The sequence below is a fragment of the Mytilus trossulus genome, chromosome 14 (genome assembly GCF_036588685.1).
Source record: "Mytilus trossulus isolate FHL-02 chromosome 14, PNRI_Mtr1.1.1.hap1, whole genome shotgun sequence".
In the NCBI taxonomy this organism is placed as follows: domain Eukaryota; kingdom Metazoa; phylum Mollusca; class Bivalvia; order Mytilida; family Mytilidae; genus Mytilus; species Mytilus trossulus.
The window spans coordinates 37,013,606-37,037,748 of NC_086386.1; the positions used below are offsets into that span (position 1 = coordinate 37,013,606).

The 24,143-nt window shown below is 32.1% G+C and overlaps 1 protein-coding gene across 6 annotated transcripts; it reads right to left on the reverse strand.

The window, feature by feature from the left end:
• Positions 1-519: 519 nt before the first annotated feature.
• On the reverse strand, positions 520-23,865 carry LOC134696475 (protocadherin-9-like). 6 transcript variants are annotated; one of them, XM_063558301.1, is made up of 5 exons: positions 23,586-23,865; positions 9,918-12,782; positions 4,783-4,903; positions 2,741-3,284; positions 520-2,142 (listed from the first exon to the last, which is right to left on the reverse strand). In XM_063558301.1, exons 2-4 carry the CDS (start codon positions 12,552-12,554, stop codon positions 2,986-2,988), a joined length of 3,057 nt encoding a protein of 1,018 aa, XP_063414371.1. In that variant the 5' UTR covers positions 12,555-12,782; positions 23,586-23,865; the 3' UTR covers positions 520-2,142; positions 2,741-2,985. The 6 variants fall into 6 exon arrangements, with proteins under 6 accessions (XP_063414371.1, XP_063414372.1, XP_063414375.1 ...); XM_063558302.1 differs by lacking the exon at positions 23,586-23,865 and adding an exon at positions 22,772-23,025; XM_063558305.1 differs by lacking the exon at positions 23,586-23,865 and adding an exon at positions 18,998-19,095.
• Between the last annotated feature and the right edge of the window lie 278 nt (positions 23,866-24,143).

Below are 24,143 nucleotides of genomic sequence, written 5' to 3' on the forward strand. Positions count from 1 at the left end.
GAAGATTTTATACCATAGACGCCATGGGGATTTTCATGTTAATGTTTTACAACAAATATAAAGAGGCAACAAAGTTCACAAATCATGTCTTTATTATTTTATTAATATCTCATTATTTTGTTACATATATATATTGCACAGCCCGTGGCAAGTATTTAGTGTTGGCTGAGTTTACATTAAAATTGACATGAAAAATGTTAGAATATGATTTAAGAAAACAATGTGAAACAATCTAAGATTGGCATACAAAAGTACGAAACAATTACAATATCTCTACATATTTGCCTTACTTCAGAACTTTCATACAACAAAAATGACTGATAAAATTGAATATGAAAATGGGGAATTTGTCAAAGAGACAACAACTCGACCATAGATAAAACAACAGCAGAAGGTCACCAACAGGTCTTTAATGTAGCCGCACCCTGAGGCGTCTTTCGAGTCGGTATGGCGATCTTACTTTTGAAACATTTGTTGAAACAAGAATTTCTGTTGAAAACGTTGTAAAACCCCCCTTAAAAAAATCATTAATTTACAGTGCAAAAAGAATTGACATAGCCTTTATATAAAGATAAGTAAAAACAATTGCTATGAGGAACACTATACATTTTTTCTAAAGTGGGTAGATTTAAAAGAGATTTTTTTTTAGAACAAAAACCCTATCAACTATTTCATAACCATGTTCAACGTTATTTTTTATGTTTACAACACAGTGGTTTAAAACAAGCACTAGCATCATTTAAATTATCAGTTAGCAACAGATGATATCATCCCGATGTTTATATATGATGACCTTTACACACACATAGGGAAACTGATACAAAAAGACAAGATTGTTCAAATCTTTACTTTGACTCATCTTTGTTGCTTCCATTTTTTTTATCGCGGTTTTAAGTACGAAGGGTCAGCAATGTATAAACTCGACATGACTAATAGCTGTTAATCAATGGAGGAATACAGGAAAATTAAATCTGTCCTATTCCGGTGGCGATTAATATTGTGTCCAAAGAAACTCTGGAAGATTGATGAAGTCTTCACATTTGTGTATGATTAATACAGTGTCAGTTTTTGCTTTATCAATTGCTGTCCTCTGGCAATTAAAAGAGTCCCAGGATAATTAATATCACTTGATGCAAACGAAAAAATCATTTGAACTGCAAAATACAAACATTAGCCTGTGACTTAATACCTCACAAAACTGTCAATTTATTGAGCGTATTTTTTTAAGCCAACAAAAAATCGACTCACTGAAACAAAAGTAATACACTTCTGATTTTGATAATTTTCAAGTTTCTAAAGAGCAGGGAAAATGAATGCAATCCAGAAACAGTGATGAGTGGTCCACTTCAGATTGATTGAAATGCATATCCTGCATCCACACTTCTGTTATAAAAACACATGTAAGAGAAGCGAGGGCACGTGACCTGTATTTGAATCAGAATGAAGTCCTCTAAAGTTTGATAGGATAACATATTCTGAAAGGCAATGATACAACTTCATGTGCACTATCACGAATAGCAATAATTTCAAAATGTAAATAGTTATTCAGTACATCGCTGGGTGATCACCGACATGACATCATTCGTCAATAATTGAAAAGTGTATTTATAAACAATTACAGTATTAGAACATATAATGATAATTATTAATTACATATAAATATATGGACGGAATAACAATGGTTAAACACACAGAAAATTGAACACTGAAACCATTTTTTCATATTTTGGAATACAAAGACGCTAAAACATATACTATAAGACAACATTTGCATAGACTATCATTAAATACTTATGTGTAGGAGGGAAGACCAGTTAAAGGAGTATTTCATTTTAGGTTTAGTTTAGAGGTAGCATTCTGCACTGAATATACTCGGCCCTGGATTTATATATTCAATTCATCTTAAACAACTGTCCAAGTCAGCCAACCATAATGATATAGCCGGTGACAAGTTTTGTTTCCGGGTTCATTTCGATTCCAACATTATATTGTCAGGGTTGTGACTACACCAGACAAATATCTACCTCCGTAAAATATATCAACATCACATTGTACGGTATGAACACATTCGATGTCTTTGGTGTCTGGGTATCATCTAGTTTAAATCCAGCATAGCAAATGTCTGTTCACCAAACTTTGAAACTACAAAATAAACGTAAATTCATTAACATGTTTATACCATAGGAAACAAAGTGACAAGATTTAAAAAAACCCACAACACAATGTCATATTAAAAGATGAAAGAACAGAACACTGCTGAATAAAAAAAAGGATATCACAGTTCTATAAATATTGGTAAACAATAGAACAACAGTTATGAACAAGCAGTATGTTATCAATAATAACATATACACCACACAGCTTTTTATTAACATAGTAAAACTGGTCATTACACTAGGAGTTGTGTAAATTATGGTATAAGGAATATAAAATGTATTATTCATGTGCGGTTGTCATTTTTATTTGTGTCTGAAAAGCAATACCAATATATAGTATATTCCAATAGACTATTGGTATTGCTGTTTCTCCCAATCTAGTTTGCTTTAAATATTCATGTAAAAGTTTAAGCATGATTATAAAGTGAATGCATGGTTTTCTTTGAGATACACATGTGGTATGGAACTATATGTCTCTGGTTTTCCATAATCGTTCTTTTAGGGGATCAAACCGACAGTTGAATAACAAGTTTTTATCGACCATGAGTGTATGTTAACACAATTGAACTTGCTTAAATTAATACCTTTTATAGCTATGTCTAATTTTTGATGACTGCCTCTTCTTTTAATCGTGCACCCCATTTGTGTTTTGCACTTTTCCTCTACATACTACGGACACTTCTCGTCGCAAGTTGCTGTGGATATCGGATAACCTCTTAAAACTATGACGAAAGCATATGATACTATGTGTTTATTAGTTGCACTAATGAAATAGTTATGAATTAATTTATATATCACAGATACATTTTGGAATTATTTTGATTATTTTTCAGACGACATTATTCGCGAAATGAACACTATGGACATCTTCATCAATCGTATGTATACCGGAAGTAGATCCACTATCCTCTTCAAACGATGGAGATTTTGGATGATAGTAAAATGTATTTCCAATGATTTCCATCTCCTTATTGGGACTTGGAGATGCATTTGGATCAAATGAAAATTTTAGTCTTTTTGGGTGATCTATTGGCGATATAGGTACTCGTCCATCATGAAAAAACGGATGTGACGACTTTAAGTGAGGATGCAAATGGATGTTGGATGTTTGTCTACGCCGATCCTTCCCTGTAAAATATAAAATGAAATATATTTATACATATTTTAATATGTTGAAGTCCTAATTTAACAAATAATTCAAATCTTTTTCAGTTGAGTCATTTGCATGCTCATGCACTCAAATGTCACCAACTTCGGAGGGTTCAATGTACCAACTACTGTATTGAAGATGATTTTTATAGTTTTGGTCATTAGACAATTGCAATGACAAAGTAGATGAATATGTATGCATGGAAAAGAACATGTTAGTCATCTGACCTATATCTTATAGTCATAAATAGTCCAATGCCTATTGTTATTATTACTACATAATGTGTTGGGTTTCCCGAGAGGTTGCCATCAACTTGATGTTGGCCAAACTGAATCAATCATCAGTGTTCACAGCATAACGACACCATAAAGACGACTAACAGTCAACCATTTTGGTTTGTCCTAGAAGAAAACTGCAGCGCTATCACCATATGTAGACTAATTGAACAAGTAACCATCATTATACAAAAAAAACAACGTTAAAGAATCTTAACAATTTGGAAAATCTTTGGTAAGCAATAAAGCTAACCAAACTGTTAGAAGAATACTCTCTATACATGTAATTACTGTTAAATTCAACCCCTTGATCCGGAATAAAAAAGGGGGAATAATTGGTTTTCTGTGAACAGCCTCGGTTGTTATGGTCACTGAAACATAACGACTGTACAAACCATCAACACGGGTCAACATAAATAGAGCCACAAGACCTCCTTTCAATATCTTATTCATGTTTATTTTATCAACCGAAGTCACTTTAAATAATAGCAAATCTGGAAGTATAAATAGATCACAAAACTACTTCATCATTTTTTTCTCACTTTTCTAATCAATGTCTTTGTATCTTCTCTGCTTGATATTGCTTATCAAATTAAAAGATCAACATGAAATCTGACAGGAATGTATGTTTGGTACACTATTATCGATTGCAGGTTTACTGAAGTGTGATTTTTTTAAGACATTGATAAAATCGTGTTAAACTAAAGTAAGCATAGCTTAATATGACACATTTATAGAAAGGATAAAACCTTTATAGATACTAGTGTCAGTTGTAATATCCTTTTGAAAATACTTGTTTCCAGCTATTCTGCGTTAAACATCTTGCTGTTTTCATAAGTTTCGTGTTGCCATGCATTAGTTCCAACATAAAATTGTTCTCAGAGCACGAAACTTGGATTCATTTCAAATTTTAATTCAAAGATTTGTAATATATACAATGCATTAACTTATTTTTACAGAAAATCAAATTGGTAAACTGTGCCCCGGACCTGTAGATGCATGCTATAACGTCTACTGCATTTGGTCTATGGTGATGGTGAAGAGTTATCTCATTGATATCAGTCGTACCACATATTCATATATTTATTTTTTCATATTCATTACGCTTCATGATTGATATTTTTGTAGTAAAACATGATTTTTGGAGTAAACAGAAAGTGTTGCTGAATAAAAAGCTATCTGTATATAGTTCAGAACAAACCTTTTTGTAAATTAATTTCGTCGTCACTTAATCCCCTGCCACTATCACTTGTGTTTGTTTCTCCGGATGTCTCGCTGTTATTGTCTTCTTGATGTCTTAATATTTTTTGGTTAAGGGGGTCCTGAAATTATAAGATTCATGTCAAAACTTAGTATGCAAATTTGTCAATTTACTTACAGTTGATACTCATCATACCAATCACTGTTATCGCAAAATTCAAGTTGTTTCAAAGGTTAAATGATAAAATTGATACTAAAAATTGATACTAAGGTAGCAACCATTTGATTTTCGGGGGGGGGGGGGGGGGGGGGGGGGGTGGCTATGTTTTTTTTTCTGTGCAAACTTTTTTTCGCCTTCGGCGAAGAACAATCTATTAGCGACAAACCGAAAACATTTTTTTTCTTTCAATTTTAGCATTACATTTAGTGGCAGCTGAGGGTGATACAAAACAATTTTTTATCTCACCAAATCCTGGAAAAAAAACATAGCCCCCCCCCCCCCCCGAAAAACAAATGGTTGCTGCCTAAAATATGTCGTACAAGATTCCAACAAATACACAATACACACCTTAAATTCTACCTGTTTTTTTTAAGTTTCGACCCCCCCCCCAATGAAACCCTGGAATGTTGACTGTTCTTTAGATACGATATATAGAAATGTGGCAAAAATGTGGTAGAAATGAAGAGTTTTCTATATACAGACTGGATTCAATAAATCTTCCTTTTGGTTGTCTTCGTTTGACTATAATTTAGTCCTTGAAAAGAAAAACTTTTGTTTCATGACTGTAAAATCTATGGTTAATGTTAAAAATATTTTTCAAGGAAACAAAAAGATTGTATCAGAAGACATTGATGGTTTAAACCAAGACACATGGAAAATGTCGTATGATGTGTATTGTTTTCCCGCCATATCTGAGCTAAATCAGTACGAAGCTTTTAAATAACAAGTCTTCGGGGCAACAATCTGGTTTTAAGTACATGAAATATTGCCGATATTTGGATAAGAGAACTTTAGATCCAGGACTCTACCCCCAGGTTCAATGTAACTGTCAGAATAGTTATGTGCGCATGATTAATTTATTTTCTACCCGGAACCTTATTACGTTTCTTTCAGACCACAATCGTGTTTTAAGGAGTTCGAAAATAAAAATCAAAGAGATCTGAAATATATGGGAATAAGCCTTTGGAATCTAAATCGTGAACAAATTTCAAACTTGCTATAATGTGCAGACGCGAATTAAAAGTGTTGTCAAGATGTTTTAAACTCAGGACAACGAAAAAGAAAATAACCTGTGACAACAATGGCAGGGTTTTCAATCTCGGGTGCATTGTCTTTTTTGTCAGCTGCCTTTATAGAGTATAATATTTTCCCCTTGTTTTGTTTAAGATTTTGCTCAGATGATCCCTTATATTGGCTCATGTTCTAGTTTCCATTTCCAATAGTCTTCCTATATATGATAAACGTATTGAAATCTTCTGAAATATGTACTTGTGCATTTCAGCAAGATCATGAGTCCTTCAAACTCAATCATTATAGTAATCCCACCTACATCTTTTGAAAAGAATTTGAATATCATCTACAAGCGATGAATAAAACTTAATATTTGTAAGATCATGTAACAGATACGGATTTCAGAGGATTAAATTTACAATTCTGAGAGCCATAAGTCATCTTTTATCATTTGTATATATTATAATGTTAAGTAGGTGTCTTGTCACCGTTTAACTTCTAACTACCTAACGGCCATGTTAATAAGCATATCAAATACGGATCAGCATGCCATATTTTACGGAGATCAAGAGGGCAACGCAGATTTATCTATGTGATGGTCACGTAAAAGTTTTATCTAAATTAATCGGTTTACAAACGAAAATACAAAGAAATAATTTAAGCGTGAAAAATATGTACATATTTGTTTAATTTAGCTTGGTTTAATGCGTTTTAAAAGTTTGATATTTTGTCAATGTCTTATTTATATATCCATTTTGAGAAGAGATTATTTAACATTGAAAATTCCGATACCGTTAATATGTAAAATCAAAATGCATTCAAAAAAATACTTTCGAACAAATTTTCGACTTTTCTCATGTTAAAATGTGGGAACTTACCGGTAAAATTTCAATACACACATAAAGTTTAAAGTCTTTGTCGCAATCTTTGCTCGTAGTCATCAAAAAATTAAGATGATGTTGTGTTTATTTGAAGAATTTGCTAAGCGTAAATCTTAATCATCCCTTCAGCATCTTCCTTTTCTAAAGTTTTGCATCATCGTGCATTTCAAGAAAAATGTTCTTGCAAATCATGAAAAGAAGTTGTGTGCAATTTGTATGTATGAAAATATATGCACAGAATAGTGACATGTAGTTTTGTAAGCTTTTTTGTATAGAAACGACAAAATTAAATAATAAATTCAAAGAACTATAAAATTTTAAAGAGATGTTATGGACGAATGTTATCAAATCTTAACAGTCCAGGCGCGAAATTATATTTTCAAAATTGAGAAGTATTACGCCATCAAAAATAAACCTTAGCCTCTGGGTTCAAGATAACATAGAAGACTTTCAGAGCTTTAAATAGGCAGTATATAAAAGTACAAACGAGGTTGATACAAATCAATTTGTCGACAATTTTAGTAAGTTTCTGGCAAATTTAAATCACATTTATGTCCAATACTTGTGTTGACAATAATGATTTTCTTGTATTTGTCATTGTGTATCTATAATTTAATATCAGGGTTAACACTTTTATTCGTTATTGTTCCGTACGTTTAAATTGCTGTTGAAATACAATTTATCTGTTTGTATAATAACAACAGTGTTGATACCTATGCTATACAGAAATATTTTGTATGTTTTCTAAAATGAAATTTAAATATATCAAAATAATACTTATATAAGTTTGCAAATCGTCAAAATTATTTCATCGATTGCAATGCTAAAATTTGAAGTTTGAAACTAAGAAAATAGCCTACTTTTCTTCATATCCATATTTGTAGACCTTTTTTGTTTCGATTTTAGAAATACTACACATTCTTTGCGAACGGAAAAAGGCGGGATCATTTTTTATAAATTGGTCAGACATGTGGGGTAAATCTAAACTGGAATACCATATCATACAAATTTGCGAGCAAATGGTCCAAAACAAAGAAGACGTTACAACATATTTTGAGAAATTTTTGGCATTAAACTGGAATAAGACGAATTGTTCTGTCTTCCTGTGTCGGTGAAATTATAAACACGTTTTTTGAAATCTTTTGTAGTTCGGCAGAAAATACATTTTGATAGATCTTTATCCTATATTTCAAAGATAGAGAAAAGATAGTTCTGAGATAAGCAAAAACATTATTTAGAAAAGCACGTATTTAAGAATCATACTAGATTAAGGTTTATCAGTTTTGATTACTTTAAGGTTCAAAACAGTCTGTTTAGACAGAACTTTTCATCAAACCTGCATTTTATTACGGAAATTCGGTCAGAAATTGTAAAAATGCACGCATCTATCAAATTCAATTATCTTGTTCTTGGTTTGATAGTAAATGTTTGATTAGATTCAGTTCAAATTGCACTGATTTGATGCTCATCATATGTGTCTGATAATAGTTTATTTATCAAAAATACTAAAATTTTGATTGATCAAATAAGTGATATATTCCAACCATCTTACCAATCAAAGATAACAAAATAAATACTTAATTTTCAGTGCATAAAACACGACCGAAATGAAAACAATTTTCTTCATTATAGAATTAATTCCACGTGGTGATAGATTTCTACTGATTGGACATCCCGTCGAGAAAACTGGTATTTTCACTTGTAAAATTAGCTGTTACTTTTCTGGTCAATGATCGATGCATAAAATATGTCTGGTAAAGTAGTATATATATACCAAATCATAATCTGGAAAATCAATTTCACACATGAGAATGACAAACGTGTCAAACATCTTTCAGACATATAAAATGTCTGTTAGTGCAGATGGCAACTGACGATAAAATGACGGACGAAGCGAGATGAGGTGGTCTGTTTACTATCGGACTTTTAGACCTTGCCTAATAAACCGTAAAACTGTAACACGGAGCTGTCCAAGGCATCAAAAATTAACTAACGTATATTTACAGTACCGCGCTGACGAAATATACATTAATTTTTAGATACGGCCACCGGCCAGCGGGTGATGGTAGGGATCTGGACTTATTTCACAATGAGCAATTTCATTGATATAAATGGTGGGACTTTATTAAAAAAAACTCACCCACATTTTAAAACATTAAAAATGCTTGGATATTTAAGGAATACTTTATCTATATATGACATAGATTTCGGGTACATTAGGCTTATATTTTATGGCAGGTGTGTGTGTTGGGACGTTGGTACCGGTGTTATCGCCGATTGTATTCTGTGAAGGATTCAGTTCCAAAATATAGCTTCGCTTGCTGGCGATAAAATTAAGATGTTTTTGCACATATGCATTTTCAGAAATTCTTGCTCAAAATGAAATCGAAGTCCACACACAATTGATAATAAAGGTGAATTGAGTTGTGGTTGCTTGACGACCAGTTTGAACATTTCTGACTCCCATATTTAGAAAACAATCAAGAGCGAGTATGACTTGGCAGTTATTAAGCAATCTATATGGTTGTATTTATAAATTTATTGTTTACAAATTTTTGATTTTTTTGAAATACTAAGGCTTTTCTACCTAAGGCATATATTACCTTAGCTGTATTTGGCAAAACTTTTAGGATTTTTGGTCCTCAATGCTCTTTAACTTCGTACTTTATTTTGCTTTTTTAACTTTTTTGGATTCGAGCGTCACTGCTGAGTCTTTTGTAGACGAAACGCGCGTATACTAGATTTAGTCCTGGTATCTACGATGAGTTTATCTACAAAGTTATACTGTAGGTGTTACACTGCTGTGTGACATTTCTCGTGTTACGTGGTTCTCATTTGACGAACGAATAATAACTTTGAGGTTTCGTATTAAAGTGTTAAAAACATATATATTGCAACGAAATTTGTATGCTTGTGTATGTTTTTGAAGATTTAATTCACGAATGAAGCTATGACGATTATACAATTACAATTTTAACTGATAACAAAATTCACCTCAGCCTGAAAACTTAAAACAATACTCACCCCGTAAGTTCCAACAGGGCCATTAATGTTTGTTCTTGTTTCAAATCTCATCTGATTTTGTGGGTTATCAATCACATGAAATGCAAAAGTCACTTCCTTCTTTTTTCGTTCATTTTCTAAATTCTGATCGTCAGTAGCACCATTGTCATTTATCAATACATTGTTTGAATTTGTAGAATTGCTAACTTGAGCAATTTGTTTATTTTTAGAATTTCTTCTATGAAAATCAAGTCTTCGAACGATACAAATAGCGACAACTATACAAGCGGAAGTTATTACTGTAGCACCAACAAGAGCAACAACAATCACGATATTAGTCTGCAAACCGGAAGTCTCTTCCTTCCCGATTACAATTTCCAAATTTCCATAACTAGACATTTTCGGAATACCTCTGTCAGAAATAATCAAACTCAAGATAAATTTCTTGCCAGACAAATGTCCCACACTCTTCTGGAGGACTATATCTCCTAATTGCGGGTATATAAGGAAAACACCGGAATCATTTCTACTATCAATCAAGTATTCGAGTGACCCGTTCATGCCTTCGTCGGGATCGACTGCACGTATTCTAGAAACAACGGTACCTGGCAAAGTAGTCTTTGGGATTCTTACTGTTTTATTATTTGCGGTTGGAAATAAGATAATAGGCGAATTATCATTTTGGTCAGCGATGAAAATATTAATACGTGCTGTACTACTGCGTGTTGGACTTCCTAGATCCGACGCCGTGACTGTAAAGTTATACGATTTAGTAACCTCCCTATCTATAGGTTTTGCTGTTTTGATTTTACCATCGGAGTAGAGTACAAATGGTGACGATGCTGTATCACTTCCAGAAGAGAAAACTACCTTCCCATTATCACCTTCATCACGATCGAATGCAGTTAGGCTCCCAATCCTTGAGCCCAACTTAATGTTTTCTTCAACAATAAATATAAATAAATTCTCTGCGAATTCCGGTGTATGATCATTTACATCATTTATTTTAACCGAGACAGTTGCAGTTCCGTAGAGCGCTGGACTACCGCCATCGAAGGCGATCACACTAAACGTAAATCCATTTGGCATAAGCTCCCTGTCGAGTACAGCATTCGTTCGTACAAGGCCTGTTTCTGATTCGATTTGAACAAGAGAACTGTTGATTTGCGGTATCATATACCGGACGTGTGCATTTTTATCAAAATCAGCATCATTTGCAACAACTTGAATTAGGGAGTCCCCAACAGCATTATTTTCTGCAATGGAAGCAGAATAAACATCCATACTAAATACAGGGGAATTGTCATTTACATCCAAAATTTCCACTAGAAATGCTCGACTGAAGCTGAGCGGTGGATACCCAGCGTCACGACAAGTCACTGTAATTAAATGTGAGGAAGATGTTTCTCTGTCCAGCGGCTCTACAACGATAACTTTAAATTCATTTATGTCCAGTCCTTGTAGAGAGAAATATTTGGTATTCAGTAAACATGATACAATTCCATTATTTCCAGAGTCATGATCTTCCACGACGATATGTGCCACTGCTTGTCCCATGGTGGCACCCTCTGATATACTGGCCACATCCCCAGCGCTCAGGAGATTTACATGAATTTTCGGTGGATTGTTTCCGGTATCTTCAATCGTTACAAACACATGGGCTTGTGTCGTAAGAGGCTGTACACCCATGTCACTTACTTCAACAATAATTTTGTATGTGCCGTGAGACAAAGAACTAAGTACATAAAGTTCACCTGATGTGGCATTAACAGAAAACAAACTTTTGATAGTGTCAGACTGAACAGGGCTTAAAACGTAACGAACTTCTGCATTTCGCCCTAAATCTAAATCATAAGCCTGTAACTTCAATACAACATAGCCGGGACTTACTCCTTCTTTCACTGTAACGTTATAAATTGAGTTGCTAAGCATTGGTGCATTATCGTTTTCATCAAGAATCGACACATTCACGTGTAATTCAGCACTTCGAATTGGAAGACCACCGTCTTGTGCAATGATTTTGAGTTGATATGAATTTCGGATTTCTCGATCTAACGGCCCTCCGACTATTAATCTTACAACGGAAGTTCCATCTAAATTTTTGATTGATGTTAATGAAAATGGAAGATTGTCAGGCTCTAGTATGTGTTTTTGTAGTGAGTAACTTGGACTTGTATCTAGATCTCTTGCTCCGTTAATGTTAAATGCTGTACCAACGAGAACGGATTCACTTATTTCAAGGTCAATTTTTAAAGAATCAAAAAGAGGTGAATGATCGTTAATGTCATCTATGAAAATGTTGACTGTTATTTTCTTGAAGAAACTTTTGATTGTTGATTGCGCTGCCGTTTGAAATGAAAAAAAGCATGATTCTAAATATTGACAAACTGTTTCCCTGTCGATTTTGTCTGTTGTGTACAAGTTACCTGTTGACTGATTAAGTGTGAACATCGAACGCACCAGACTATCTCCGGTCAAAAAACTGTATCGCAACGTCCGGAAATCCTCATCACTCATATTAACATTTAAACTTGAATCGAATGCAATATTTCCTATGAAAATTCCAGCACTCTGTTCTTCAGGAACATGATACACAACATCGGATATACTTAAAGCAATATTCATTAACAACATCCATACTGTCCAAAAATGCTTCATACTTTTTTCTTCATCCAAGCATTTTTAAATCCAATTTGAATCATTCACGAAATACAATTTTACTGTGACTATTTGTAAGTCTTTCTAAAATCCATCATTTTTTGTATAATTCCAATTAATGATTGTGTAATGTTAGACACTTATAAGTATAGCACCTCGAGGCAATGGCTGTGTGTGCTAAAACACTGTTTTTGTCGGTGGTTGGTCAGACCGTCATACCACACATCCCTGCAAATGTAATATTAGATCAATATTTATACAGAAAAATGGCATTAAGTATTAAATGGCACATGTAATCTGATTGCTATGTAAATAAAGTTAACGGATTGTTTGTAAACTTTTGTTAAAAAACTTGTCAAATGAATGAAATATAATTACCGATATAGGTATTAAAGCTAACCATTCGGCATTTAAAGTGGCAAAATAATTATTTTACGCGAAAACAGTATCTGTCTGCAAAACCTATTACTTTCTCTCTCCGCCTTGTCTTGTAATCTACTCAAGAAGATCCCACCTATCCTTTACTTTCAATTAAACGGCAGGTGTATGATACATACATTTATAATACAAATTTCTTAAATATTGGTAAACATGGCTATAAATATTTTATGCCTATTTCAATGGATTTTATGCGAAATTCGTGTATTTGAAATGGATCTGTAATTTGTATCGAATTATTAAATAATAACTAATAACCATGTAAAGATTTATCTGATAAAATTAAAATTAAAGATTAACTATCAATCTTTAATAGCTGCAATACGGTTAAATGCGGGGATTCATTTCAATTTAATTTAGACTAGTAACTGTTATGTTGTTAAAATTGCAAAAGCCAGTGTAATATTCAGATTTATATATTACTTTCAGTATACCACTTTTTTTTTAGACTTTTTTTTTCATTCACAGTAACATAGCAGAATTGATAATCTTGTTTGCTTTACGTCTAGAGCCAAATATTTCATGCAGAGAATAACATTACGGACAAGAACTAATCAAACATTGGCCAAACAATTACGTCGATAAGGATGATAGAAAATATATTTAGAGTGCTGAACATGAAAAAGAGAGGCCTTTTTTCTTATGTTTCCCCTCCCAACTGGTTAACTTCATACACTCAGAGTTTGTTTTGGCATATAGAAGCACAGTGTCCGAACACATGACATACTACTTTACGTTTGGTAACGGCCATATTGTTATACCATAGTCACCCCTATGGAATAAGTGAACTAAAATAAACAAACTTAATCGTATACTTTAATTTTTGTTTTTTCTGTGATCAGATTGATTTATACGGTTTTGAAATCTACCATTTGTAAATTTGGTAACAGGTACATCCTCAGGTACTAACTACTTTGTCGCAGAGTACAAAGTCGAACTATAAATCAGGCATATAATATATCGATCATATTTTCCCTACGGCGGATATCATACATTATAACAATATTAATGCATTAAATTTTTAATACGGAACAAATGCATTATGATTATGCAACTGTCAACATGTGGTGATTCAAAGTCTCCATTGATTCTAATATACTACTAATCAAGCATAGTGAAAAGTCGTGTAAAACCAATCGAGTACACGCTTCTAGTATCTTGCTGATGAAAAATATTAAGAAATTGTTAGATTATTGATAAACTAATCATCATCGATTTGTCATGAAGGCCGCAGAATTATTATGGAATATGGAAACTATTTTAGTTGATCTTTGTAAACAAAACAAAATTGTATACTACAAACATATCTAGAACTACAAAAAAAAAAACAAACATAAAAATAGTTGAAAATAAATGAAAATAATAACAAAAGGAAAATAAATTATAGAACATCGACTCTATTTGAATGTAGTACAAAACTATCCTCTTAGAATTATGCTGATGCTAAATTAAATTTTGCACTGTTAATCAGTATCAAAAACCATTTCGACCAAATTAGATCAGCGACGTATATTTCGACAAGTGACTGACAATATTTCAAAATCAAATCAAATAATATGGAAACATCATAGAAACCAAACCCAAATAATACAGTTATAGAAATTACAAACGTGTATTTAATCTACGTTAACCAGCTGTAACTGGCGGATTAATTTACAAGTAATGTCAAAACATGCCTTGCTGATGGGAACATTTGGTTGTAAACACTAACCATGCACAATATGCGCAAATCCAATTATTGAAGATGCAGACACGTAATTTAATCAACTGTACAAAGAAAATAAAGATATTACAGTTTTCCATATGACGTGTTTTGACGAATGTTAAGATAAAAATCTAAATGTAAAGGAAATATATCAATAACAGACAATTTTTTACACAAAGCTTTATCATTGAACATTTGTACTTTCAAAAGACCATCCAAAGAGTAGAATAAAAGAGAGAACAATCGGTATCTATGCGTTTAGAATTGTGATATGACTGACGAAAACATAAAAGAGGAGCGCATCCTATATTCCATGCAATAGCCGTGTTTGTCTTTCTTGGTTGCATTGTAAACTTTGCACTTCAGCAATGTATTAATTATTAATTTGCCGTTATCCTCTATGTAATATTCACACAAAAAAATCATTTAAAAATTATTTAAAATTTATCGGATTTGTACTGCAAATAAAAACTTTCAGAATACATTACAAGTAAATGTAATTTATATTGGTTTTCAGAATGGAGAATAAAAAAACTAACCTACATCAAAGTCCATTGATTTTCCACACCTAAAATCTAAAATCCTATGGAATTTATTTTCCTATTTGACTATTTTATACATAATAACTACTCGCTAAATCAAAGCTACAATCACAGAACACACACAGCACTATAATGTAAGACGGAAATTTAAAGAGTACTTCAAATATTGACAGCGATAACTTCTGATTATTTTACAGAAAATTTCAATTTACTTTCAATTATTATCATATTTAATTTCAATTATGGCAAATACACTGCGAACACAATCCTAGACAAAGGGCACGCATCGTTTCATAAACAAGTTTGTAAAATTTGAAAATTTAGAAGCTTGACACAAAGAGGACTGACTAATCTCAATGGTCAGGTGTTTAAATGGTCAGTTTAAATGTGAATTTGGACAATTTTGTAAAATTGAAACAAAAATAAATACCTGAAGAAATATTTTGAACATGGTGTGTCACTCAAAATGTTTGAAATAATTTTCAGATCTGAGTTTTCGGCAAAAAAATTGGTTAAAATACCTGCATTAAGCATTATTCAATTTTCTTTCCAGATTAAAATTATTTTTTTTTTTTTCAATTTTAATTATTTTGAGCAGATGAATGATAGAGAAAAATAAGATTATTGTACGATACGAGAAAAACACCTTCACGTAATTTTTCAATTTAAAATTAAACAATTATGTAAAAAAATGTAAACTTACTACTTTATGAACTATCTCTTAGTCTGGAATCTTTATCAACAAAATCAGAGTAAAAGTCCAATCGTATCAATAAAAAGAATCTCACCCCATTCACACGTTTTTTCGTAATATTTTCAAACAAACTTTAATTTTGACATAACGGTAAATGAGGAAATTTTACATTAATTGGTTGTTTTCACCAAAGGCGATCGTCTTTTTTCATTATGGGACGTGACGAATTCTTTTAACTGTCCCTCATCACACTTAAAATCGCTTGTTAAACAATTTAAAAACATTCTTGACAAAAAATGGTTTAAAATTAACCGTGGGTGTTCTCTATTGTTCCCGCCGATGCTCACATTAAGTTTGTCCAGTTTGTGTATTGTATAAGCTCGGACTATAACACTTTCATCCGATTATGGCGCGAACAATTGATCTTTAGGTTTTATGCTCCCGTTTGATCTGATGATAAAGACTGAGTTCAGTGGTTGGTCCCCTTTTTTTAGAGGATTATACAAGATTTGTTTCTTGAACTGGACGAACCTTTTGTCAGAGGATGTAATTAACATGGAGAAAAAGATTAAGCATTGTTAGAGAGGATATACAGATACTCTTTATCTTATTACTAATGATAGAATGATTTGAAAACAGTTTCAAAAATATCTTGAAGAATATATTATTTTCTGATTACATGCTTACTGTCAAAACTTGTTTTCCTCATTAACCGAAATTATGTAATTCTGGTTGTAAGATTTTTCTTCAAATTGAAGCTAAAACAATGAATAAACGAGCAGCATATTGCAAAATTCTAAACCACCAATTCCATTGCATTAAATTTTAGCTAGACTCATGCAATTCTAATTACATGTTAATGATGTCGATCCCCAAATCGGATTATAATTTATTTTTGAAATTCAAAATAAAGTATAAAGCACCTGCGTCTCTAAAAAGTTTAGACAAAAACATTTCTTTTTACTGTTTTTGCAGAAGTTTCTTGGTCAACTTCTTATCAAATGTAATCTTTTCCGACGCTGGAAGCTGACAACATAATTACTATACATAATGAGTAGACGTCATCAAAAGATTTGTAGAACTCAAAAGCACCAAAGGGCTTAAGAAATGATTCACTTAGGTTTTATAAATGCTTAGTAAAGACATCTATAATTTGCTTGTCGACTTTGATATTAAAGTGTTTGTGCATTTTGACTAAGGCTCGATCTGCATGACTTCAAATCTTGTAACCCATCAATGAAAATGTCTCAACTTTGAATTTTGCTTGAACTTAATAAATTCAAATGCATGTATTTTTCATCCGGTCATGTTTATACCGACTTGTAGTCTGCATGTTACCAAATTAATCAAGGACGACAGGGGTCAAACCGTTGGACACGGTTCAAAGACCAGGTATTAGAAGACATTGCAACATATTGCAATATGGTTCAAAAGAACCGAAAAACTAAAAAGATCGTGATATCGGACAAAATAGAATGCACTGGAACGTGTTTAGAATGTGCGTGTTGACCTGCGCAAATGAACAAGCTGTGGTTTAAATCTGCTTGAAGACATCGTATTTAGATATACGAAACTATAGGAAGTCATGGAATGCACCGATAAATTCATTGTAGGAAACAAAATGATTCAGTCCACTTCAAATAATTATTTTTTTCAATTTTCCTTGCACCTTTAATGAAAACGTGATGGGAATATTCATTTTATGAAAAGTCAATGATCCTTTGATATCTCGGAATAATTTTTTAAACGATAATGTTTATGCAAAGTTTAACAAAGTTTATAGCATGCTGTGAATGAAATGCAACCCTGAGCCGAGCGGCTGTGATTAGATAAAAGAGAAGCGGTTCAGTATATCATAATGTATATAACTCTGATTTCGTTATGCTGTATATGGAGTATAACGAAATCAGATTTCTATATTTTAATTAGATTGATTGATTGTTTGTTGTTTAACGTACAGTGGCAAATATCTCATACATGTTCAGGACGATATTTTAATTTGACTATGTCTTCACACAAAGTGGTATTTTTGGTTACTTTTCACTTCTTGCTTACATTGCAAAATGTTAAGAGCTATACCCCTCCCCCTTTAACTGGCCAAATAGTAATACATACTCATTCACTTCAATTAAGATACAAGTTTGAACTTTAATCGATTTAATTTACTTAAATTCGATTAAGATTATTTCTGGGACAAACTGAAGATTAAAGATCATATAAACGGCCTTCGTACGAATAAAACCGTCAGACTAGAAGTCAGTAAATCTTGAGTTTATGTATTAGAAATCTTCTATAATTGATAACTTCCAATTATTTGCCGTTTTATTATTTTCTTTATCAGTAAAAGATCTTTCCGTCATCCAAGTAATAGACAAATTTTTATTAAGGACGATCTCTACGCATAATTGTTTGGAAGTTTTGATTTCAAGATGGATTTGTCGGTTATCATCTGAATGTGTTCAGGACAAAGCAAATAGAAAGAGAAAAATGATTTTATAAATGACATGCAAGGATAAATATAAACAAAGAATCAAAGTGTAGATTTATGTTACGTCTTTCTTCTATGGTGATTGTGTAAAATATTGAACAGAATGTTGAAATATTCAAAAATACTAAAAACTCGACGACCTCATAGGCTAATTTTTATAACCTTTGTTTAATATGCATTTAACTTTTTCGTAAAATAGTAATCATATGTATATATTTTTTGGGTCCATTTTGATTCATTTAAATATGACACAATTTCACTTAAAACCATTATCGTATTCTTACTGAATAAATATTTCAATTTTGTAAACAAACTCTTTCTTATGAATGTTTTAGCAGAATATTCTGATCAGTGTTTTAGCAGAATCGGCCCAGCAGAATATATAAAAAGTCTTAGAACTCGAAATAAATTATGCGAATAAATAAGTTGATTTATGAAATTATCGTCATTCTATAAAATATACAAGATTGACAAGTACCCCCTCCCCCTCAACCCACCCCCAAAAAAGGAGGAAAAAACCGTCGAAAAGAAACAGTTAACCTACTTAGACTCTACTTATTATTTAAAATTACTTACAGATGTCCACAGAAGTTGTCGGAAGGCCAATGGCTAAAATGTGCATACGCTATTATTGAAAGTTGTACAAACTACATTACCCTGATTCTGGATTAAACTGAATTCAAATTAAATCTGTATACGAAATTAAATACTCTTTCCTGTGGAGAATTTATTTTTCAAGCTTCAACAACCTTATGAATGAAAGTCTTATACATCTTTTAAGCCTCTTCAAATTTTATTAAAGTTGTAAACACTGATTGTCCTAAACTAACTCTATGTATACGGTGTATAGGTTTGTAAAGTATCCAGCTTCCTCTTAATTGAACAGCAAAAGGGTACATTTTTGTTAAAAATTTAAAAGCATAATTCAAAATTAAAACCACTATCACAGATATTATTTTCTTCCACTTGATAATCTGATAATCAATCATTTGTGACCAGTTTATAAAAGTTTAATATTCAATTTTTCGTACAAAAATTTTCACATACAAAAAATAGGGAAACTTGACACGTGACCCGAGTAATTTGAGGTAATTACTTGTAATTGAAAATATGAATTGTATTCAACTACTTTTTTACGAAGACATTTCCCATATAGAATAACACAAATAACACACTCCCATCTATTTGTAGCAATTTGACTCCCTGAATATAGCCAGTGGCGGATTGGTGTGTTTTACTTTGTTGTATTGGTCATTTAATTGGTTAGCAAACAAAAAGTCTATCAGCACAGGATTATAAGAAATGTACAACATTTACCCCCTGCTTCTTCATAATTGATATGTCTTGTTTCGAAACCTGCCATTGATCTGCAGTCCATCAAAAGTTGGTCAGCGGAAGCGAGCCACTTATTACTAAGTTCATATCCAATTAGCGCTATGGAATACCTAAATTTTGTACTCAGTGCTTGACCAAGTTGACCATGGTCGACATAAGGCAAACACATGAAAAGTTTTACACAAATAAAACAGTGCAGAATGGTTTAGTTCTTTGCATTTAATAAAAGGTGCAAAAACATACTTCGATCTTTTCAGCGAGATAAGGTTGGCTTTACATGATTTTTGTCACTGTTACCATGCTCTCACATTACTATAGAAGGAACCATCGTTGTTAACATTGATACAAATGGGTTAAAGTTTTTTTTCCGAATCTACTGTTAACAACTGCATGTTATCGTGGTCAACGAATCATTTGACCAAAGTCGTCATGTTTATTTCTCCGAAACGTTCGGAACCGGGGGCTTTCGTTACATCAGGAAGCTTAGTAATTTTTCAACTCTCCCTTACATGTTTGTTGTTTTTCTCTGAGTACTTTCTTTAATCATAGAATAACAGGTAACAAACATATCTACACCCGGAATACAAGACAACCCCAAATATGTCAATATTAGTATCTGACGTGTACAGATGACTTGTGTGACAAGTTCATCAAAGTGAGAAAACGTATGTAAATATGTCAGTCGTATATAAATATCTCTAGGTTGACAACTCTTCCCCAAAAGATAAGACAAGACAAATTATATAATATTGACTGGTATTGTTTTTTACGTGTTTATCACAAAACTGATTAATTAGATTTTTTTGTCTGATTTAAAAACTATTTTTTTTATAAATTGGTTAAGTCAAATATTTTTTGTAGAACAGATCTGAATAATATAGACGGAACAAGGTAGTCCTTGCATGAAAGTCCAAAAAAATATATGTTTTTAATATAACTTATTTTATTAAAGGGGAGGGGCATGATAAGTTTTGTCGCTCAATTTATGAAAATTACTGGTCTAATGACTGATTATGTAAAATAGAGAATGTGGTATGGTTGCAAGTGAGACAATTCTTCACAAGAGACCAAATGACACAGAAATTAACAACTATAGGTGACCGTACGGCATTCGACACTGTGCAAAGACCATACCACATTTTAAGCAATTGAAAAGACCCTAAATTGGTTTTTTTTATACATTGTTGTCAATATAATTGATGTTTTTGCCACTGTCAGTCAGCATTAGGTTTAGCTAGGTGTAAACTCACGTTAAATTCAAGATTTTCCATGATATAGGCTAGGTGGGATAAATTTGAAAACAAAATAATGTCAATTCAAAAATGTATTCATAAAGATACAGAAGGTAATTTGGTTCTATTACAAAGACCTTTTCCACAAAACATGGCAACATATTAGCAGTATGACTCAATATAAACTTTAACCTTAACCTTCAATACTAACTAACCAGGATTGGTTTTCTTGTTTTAATTTGAATTCCACGGAAAATATATAGATATTTAAGATACATGTACAGTCCATTGAATGATAAACGAAAAAGGTTGAGATGCATCCATATAACTTTATAAAATTTTATATAGATATAAGGAGATGTGGTATGCGTGCCAATGAGACAACTCTCCATCTAAGTCACAATTTGTAAAAGTAAAGCATTATAGGTCAAAGAATGACGTTTTTATATACTAATAAAAAATTTCTTGTAAAAATAAAATTAGTACAAGTCTAACTTCATATTTATCTATTTCCAGAGTATCCTCACTCGTATACAAACAAATAATAACGAGCATATTTATAAATGACACAATTTTTTTCAACCTAATCCCATTTTTTGTGAAATACTAGTAGTTAAATTGTCAGAAAAAAATGTGGTTTTATCTTGTTGTAATCTTAACACTTTTAGTTTTGCACTAACAACTATTATCTGTTTATATAATCTACTAATTTTCTGTTGCATGTGCTTGTTATAATGTTTGGCATTTCTTGCTTCTTTCAACTGACATCTTAAAACAAGCCTTCTGATTTTAATGTAGGTTCTGATAGCAGGAATCTGGATAACAAAGATGAATGACAAGTCTTGACACATGATTATCAGTTGAAATATTAACAAAGTTCTTGTCGAAGTTTTCACACTTTAAGATTCAAACGCTTCCAATAACAAGATAAGATACTTAGTTGTAGTGTACATTTTTGAAACATTAAAAAAATACACTTCTATATTGTTGTCCTTACGTTTATAAGCAGACACGTTGATATTTTGTGACGGTATTTTAAGCAGGATACGTTTATAATATGTTATTGTCGAATTTTTCACACTTTTGGTTTCAAACGCTTCCAATACGAAGATAAGATACAAAAAAATACTTATATATTGATGTCCCTTATTTTGTAACCAATTTAAGCAGACACATTGATATTTTTTGTGACGGTACTACGATATCTAGAAGGAAATATATGTCAAGAAAAGATTTATTCTAAGTCCCCCATTTATCGTATATTTGTATGAATAATTTAATAATAATTACCTACAGGTTATATCAATACAACTTATCTAGGTAAGCTTGTTTATGTTGTAAGTATATAAAATATTGACTATTTATACTTTACTTCAAATGAGGCGGAAGAGATAAAACACTAATTCTTAACATGTGGCCATAATTGCATGCAAAACCATCTGTATAGAGTTCTTACATTTCAAATTTGACAGTAAGACATCAAAGATTTTCTTTGAGCCGTGACTCGCTAAAATCTTTTGAAACACAATTTTTATTACTTATAAGTAAAATAGGAATATAATTGAATATGATCCATAAATTTGTTTCACGTTCAAATCTCATTACGTAGTGTCATATTTCGTATAAAAAGATTTGAATGCAATTTAAATATTTTTCCCCCGACTAATTATCCAGATTTGCCAAATACTTTTTCTTCATCTGTCCTCTCTTTTTTATTTCTCCTTTAGAAACACAATAAAACATAGGTACAAAAGAACCGCCCCAAAAGAACTCTCAAATTTACCTGATTTATAGGTGAAATTGTCCTTAATTTTCATCTTCGTAGCATTATTGAAGAGGTCAGGATAGAACAGACATAAAATCACATAAACACATCAAAACTATGACCACAACAATCAAATTCCAGGGTCAAACATACATAAAAATGTCCGTCTAACACATAAATCTCTATTTGTGTACAAAAATCATTAAACTGACTGGCGATGATTAAAACGGCTGTCCTTTACCAGTATTCATCAGTAAAATTAAGCCATCTACTAGGTTTGACATATCACTAGTTTGATCTTGACCCCCGGGCTGGTCATTCTTCGAAGTGACCATTGTCCATCCTCTGATTTAATGAAGTTTTTAAGTCAGGGCAATATTTTATGACTTTAGTATTTCTATAAACATTGGCAGGTTTATTTTTGTTTATTTTTGTTTATAATTGATCGATTATGATCAGAAAGCAACAGAATTTGATACTTGAAAAATTAAGATTTTTAACTGGTTTTTAATTGTTGAAAGGTTTAATTAGTGCAAAAATGACATGTAACTTGATGACCAGTTGTATTGTTTTGGACCTTTGTCCGTATTTCATCAGATTGAACTGATGCACAAATACATAGGAGTTTGATTTGGTCATGATTTGAGAATAATTTTACGTATATTTAACATTTTAAACTGAAAAGTATAACAAGGAATTGTAGTTACTGATATAATTCAAATCATTTTCAGAAAACAAAAACAAGAAAATGTATAAAAATACATATAGCATCTAAAAGAAACTTACAAGAAACTTTAAAAATTAAATTCCAATAAAAGATTAAAATATTTACCTGTTTGCGCTGTTTTCTGTTAAATATAACACGATTATAGTGTTTTATCATTCTTCCAACCGTATCATTAAATAAGATATCAAACAGTATATTTCTTCCTCGGGACAAAACCACTCGATAATAGCTTTCAACAGTTCAAACTCCGTACTATTTATCTTGTACACACGTGACAAAATGAAATCAACACTGTATCGGAGAAGCTGTCATTATCCTACAGTACCAGCAACATTCAACATACGCTAGTGATGTACACACGAAGAGTACCAGTCGATTTGCTATGTCACGGTTCAGTGACTCCTTCTCTTCACCCAAGGCTAGTGATTGGCAGGTTCGATTTGATGTTATGACGGAACTATCAATCAAGCTGTAACTGTACATCGGTGGTTCGTTATATGATGGTGCAAGAATTATAATAATTGACAACAAAACATTTATTTTAATGATTTGGTGATTAGGAGATGTCTGTCGTGCTTGTAAAATGGCAAGACCATTTCAAGAGACTAGCTAGTTTTTTTTAAATCATGCTGTAATATGCCAAAACGGTTCAGGCAAAGTTGG

Excerpts from the sequence above, each read along its gene's own strand:
- LOC134696475 (XM_063558301.1), bottom strand. The coding sequence starts at position 12,554 with ATGAAGCATTTTTGGACAGTATGGATGTTGTTAATGAATATTGCTTTA. Across the intron at positions 4,904-9,917 it reads GCCCTGTTGGAACTTACGGG|GACCCCCTTAACCAAAAAAT; the intron begins GTGAGTATTGTT and ends TTATAATTTCAG. Across the intron at positions 3,285-4,782 it reads CGAAATTAATTTACAAAAAG|GGAAGGATCGGCGTAGACAA; the intron begins GTTTGTTCTGAA and ends TATATTTTACAG.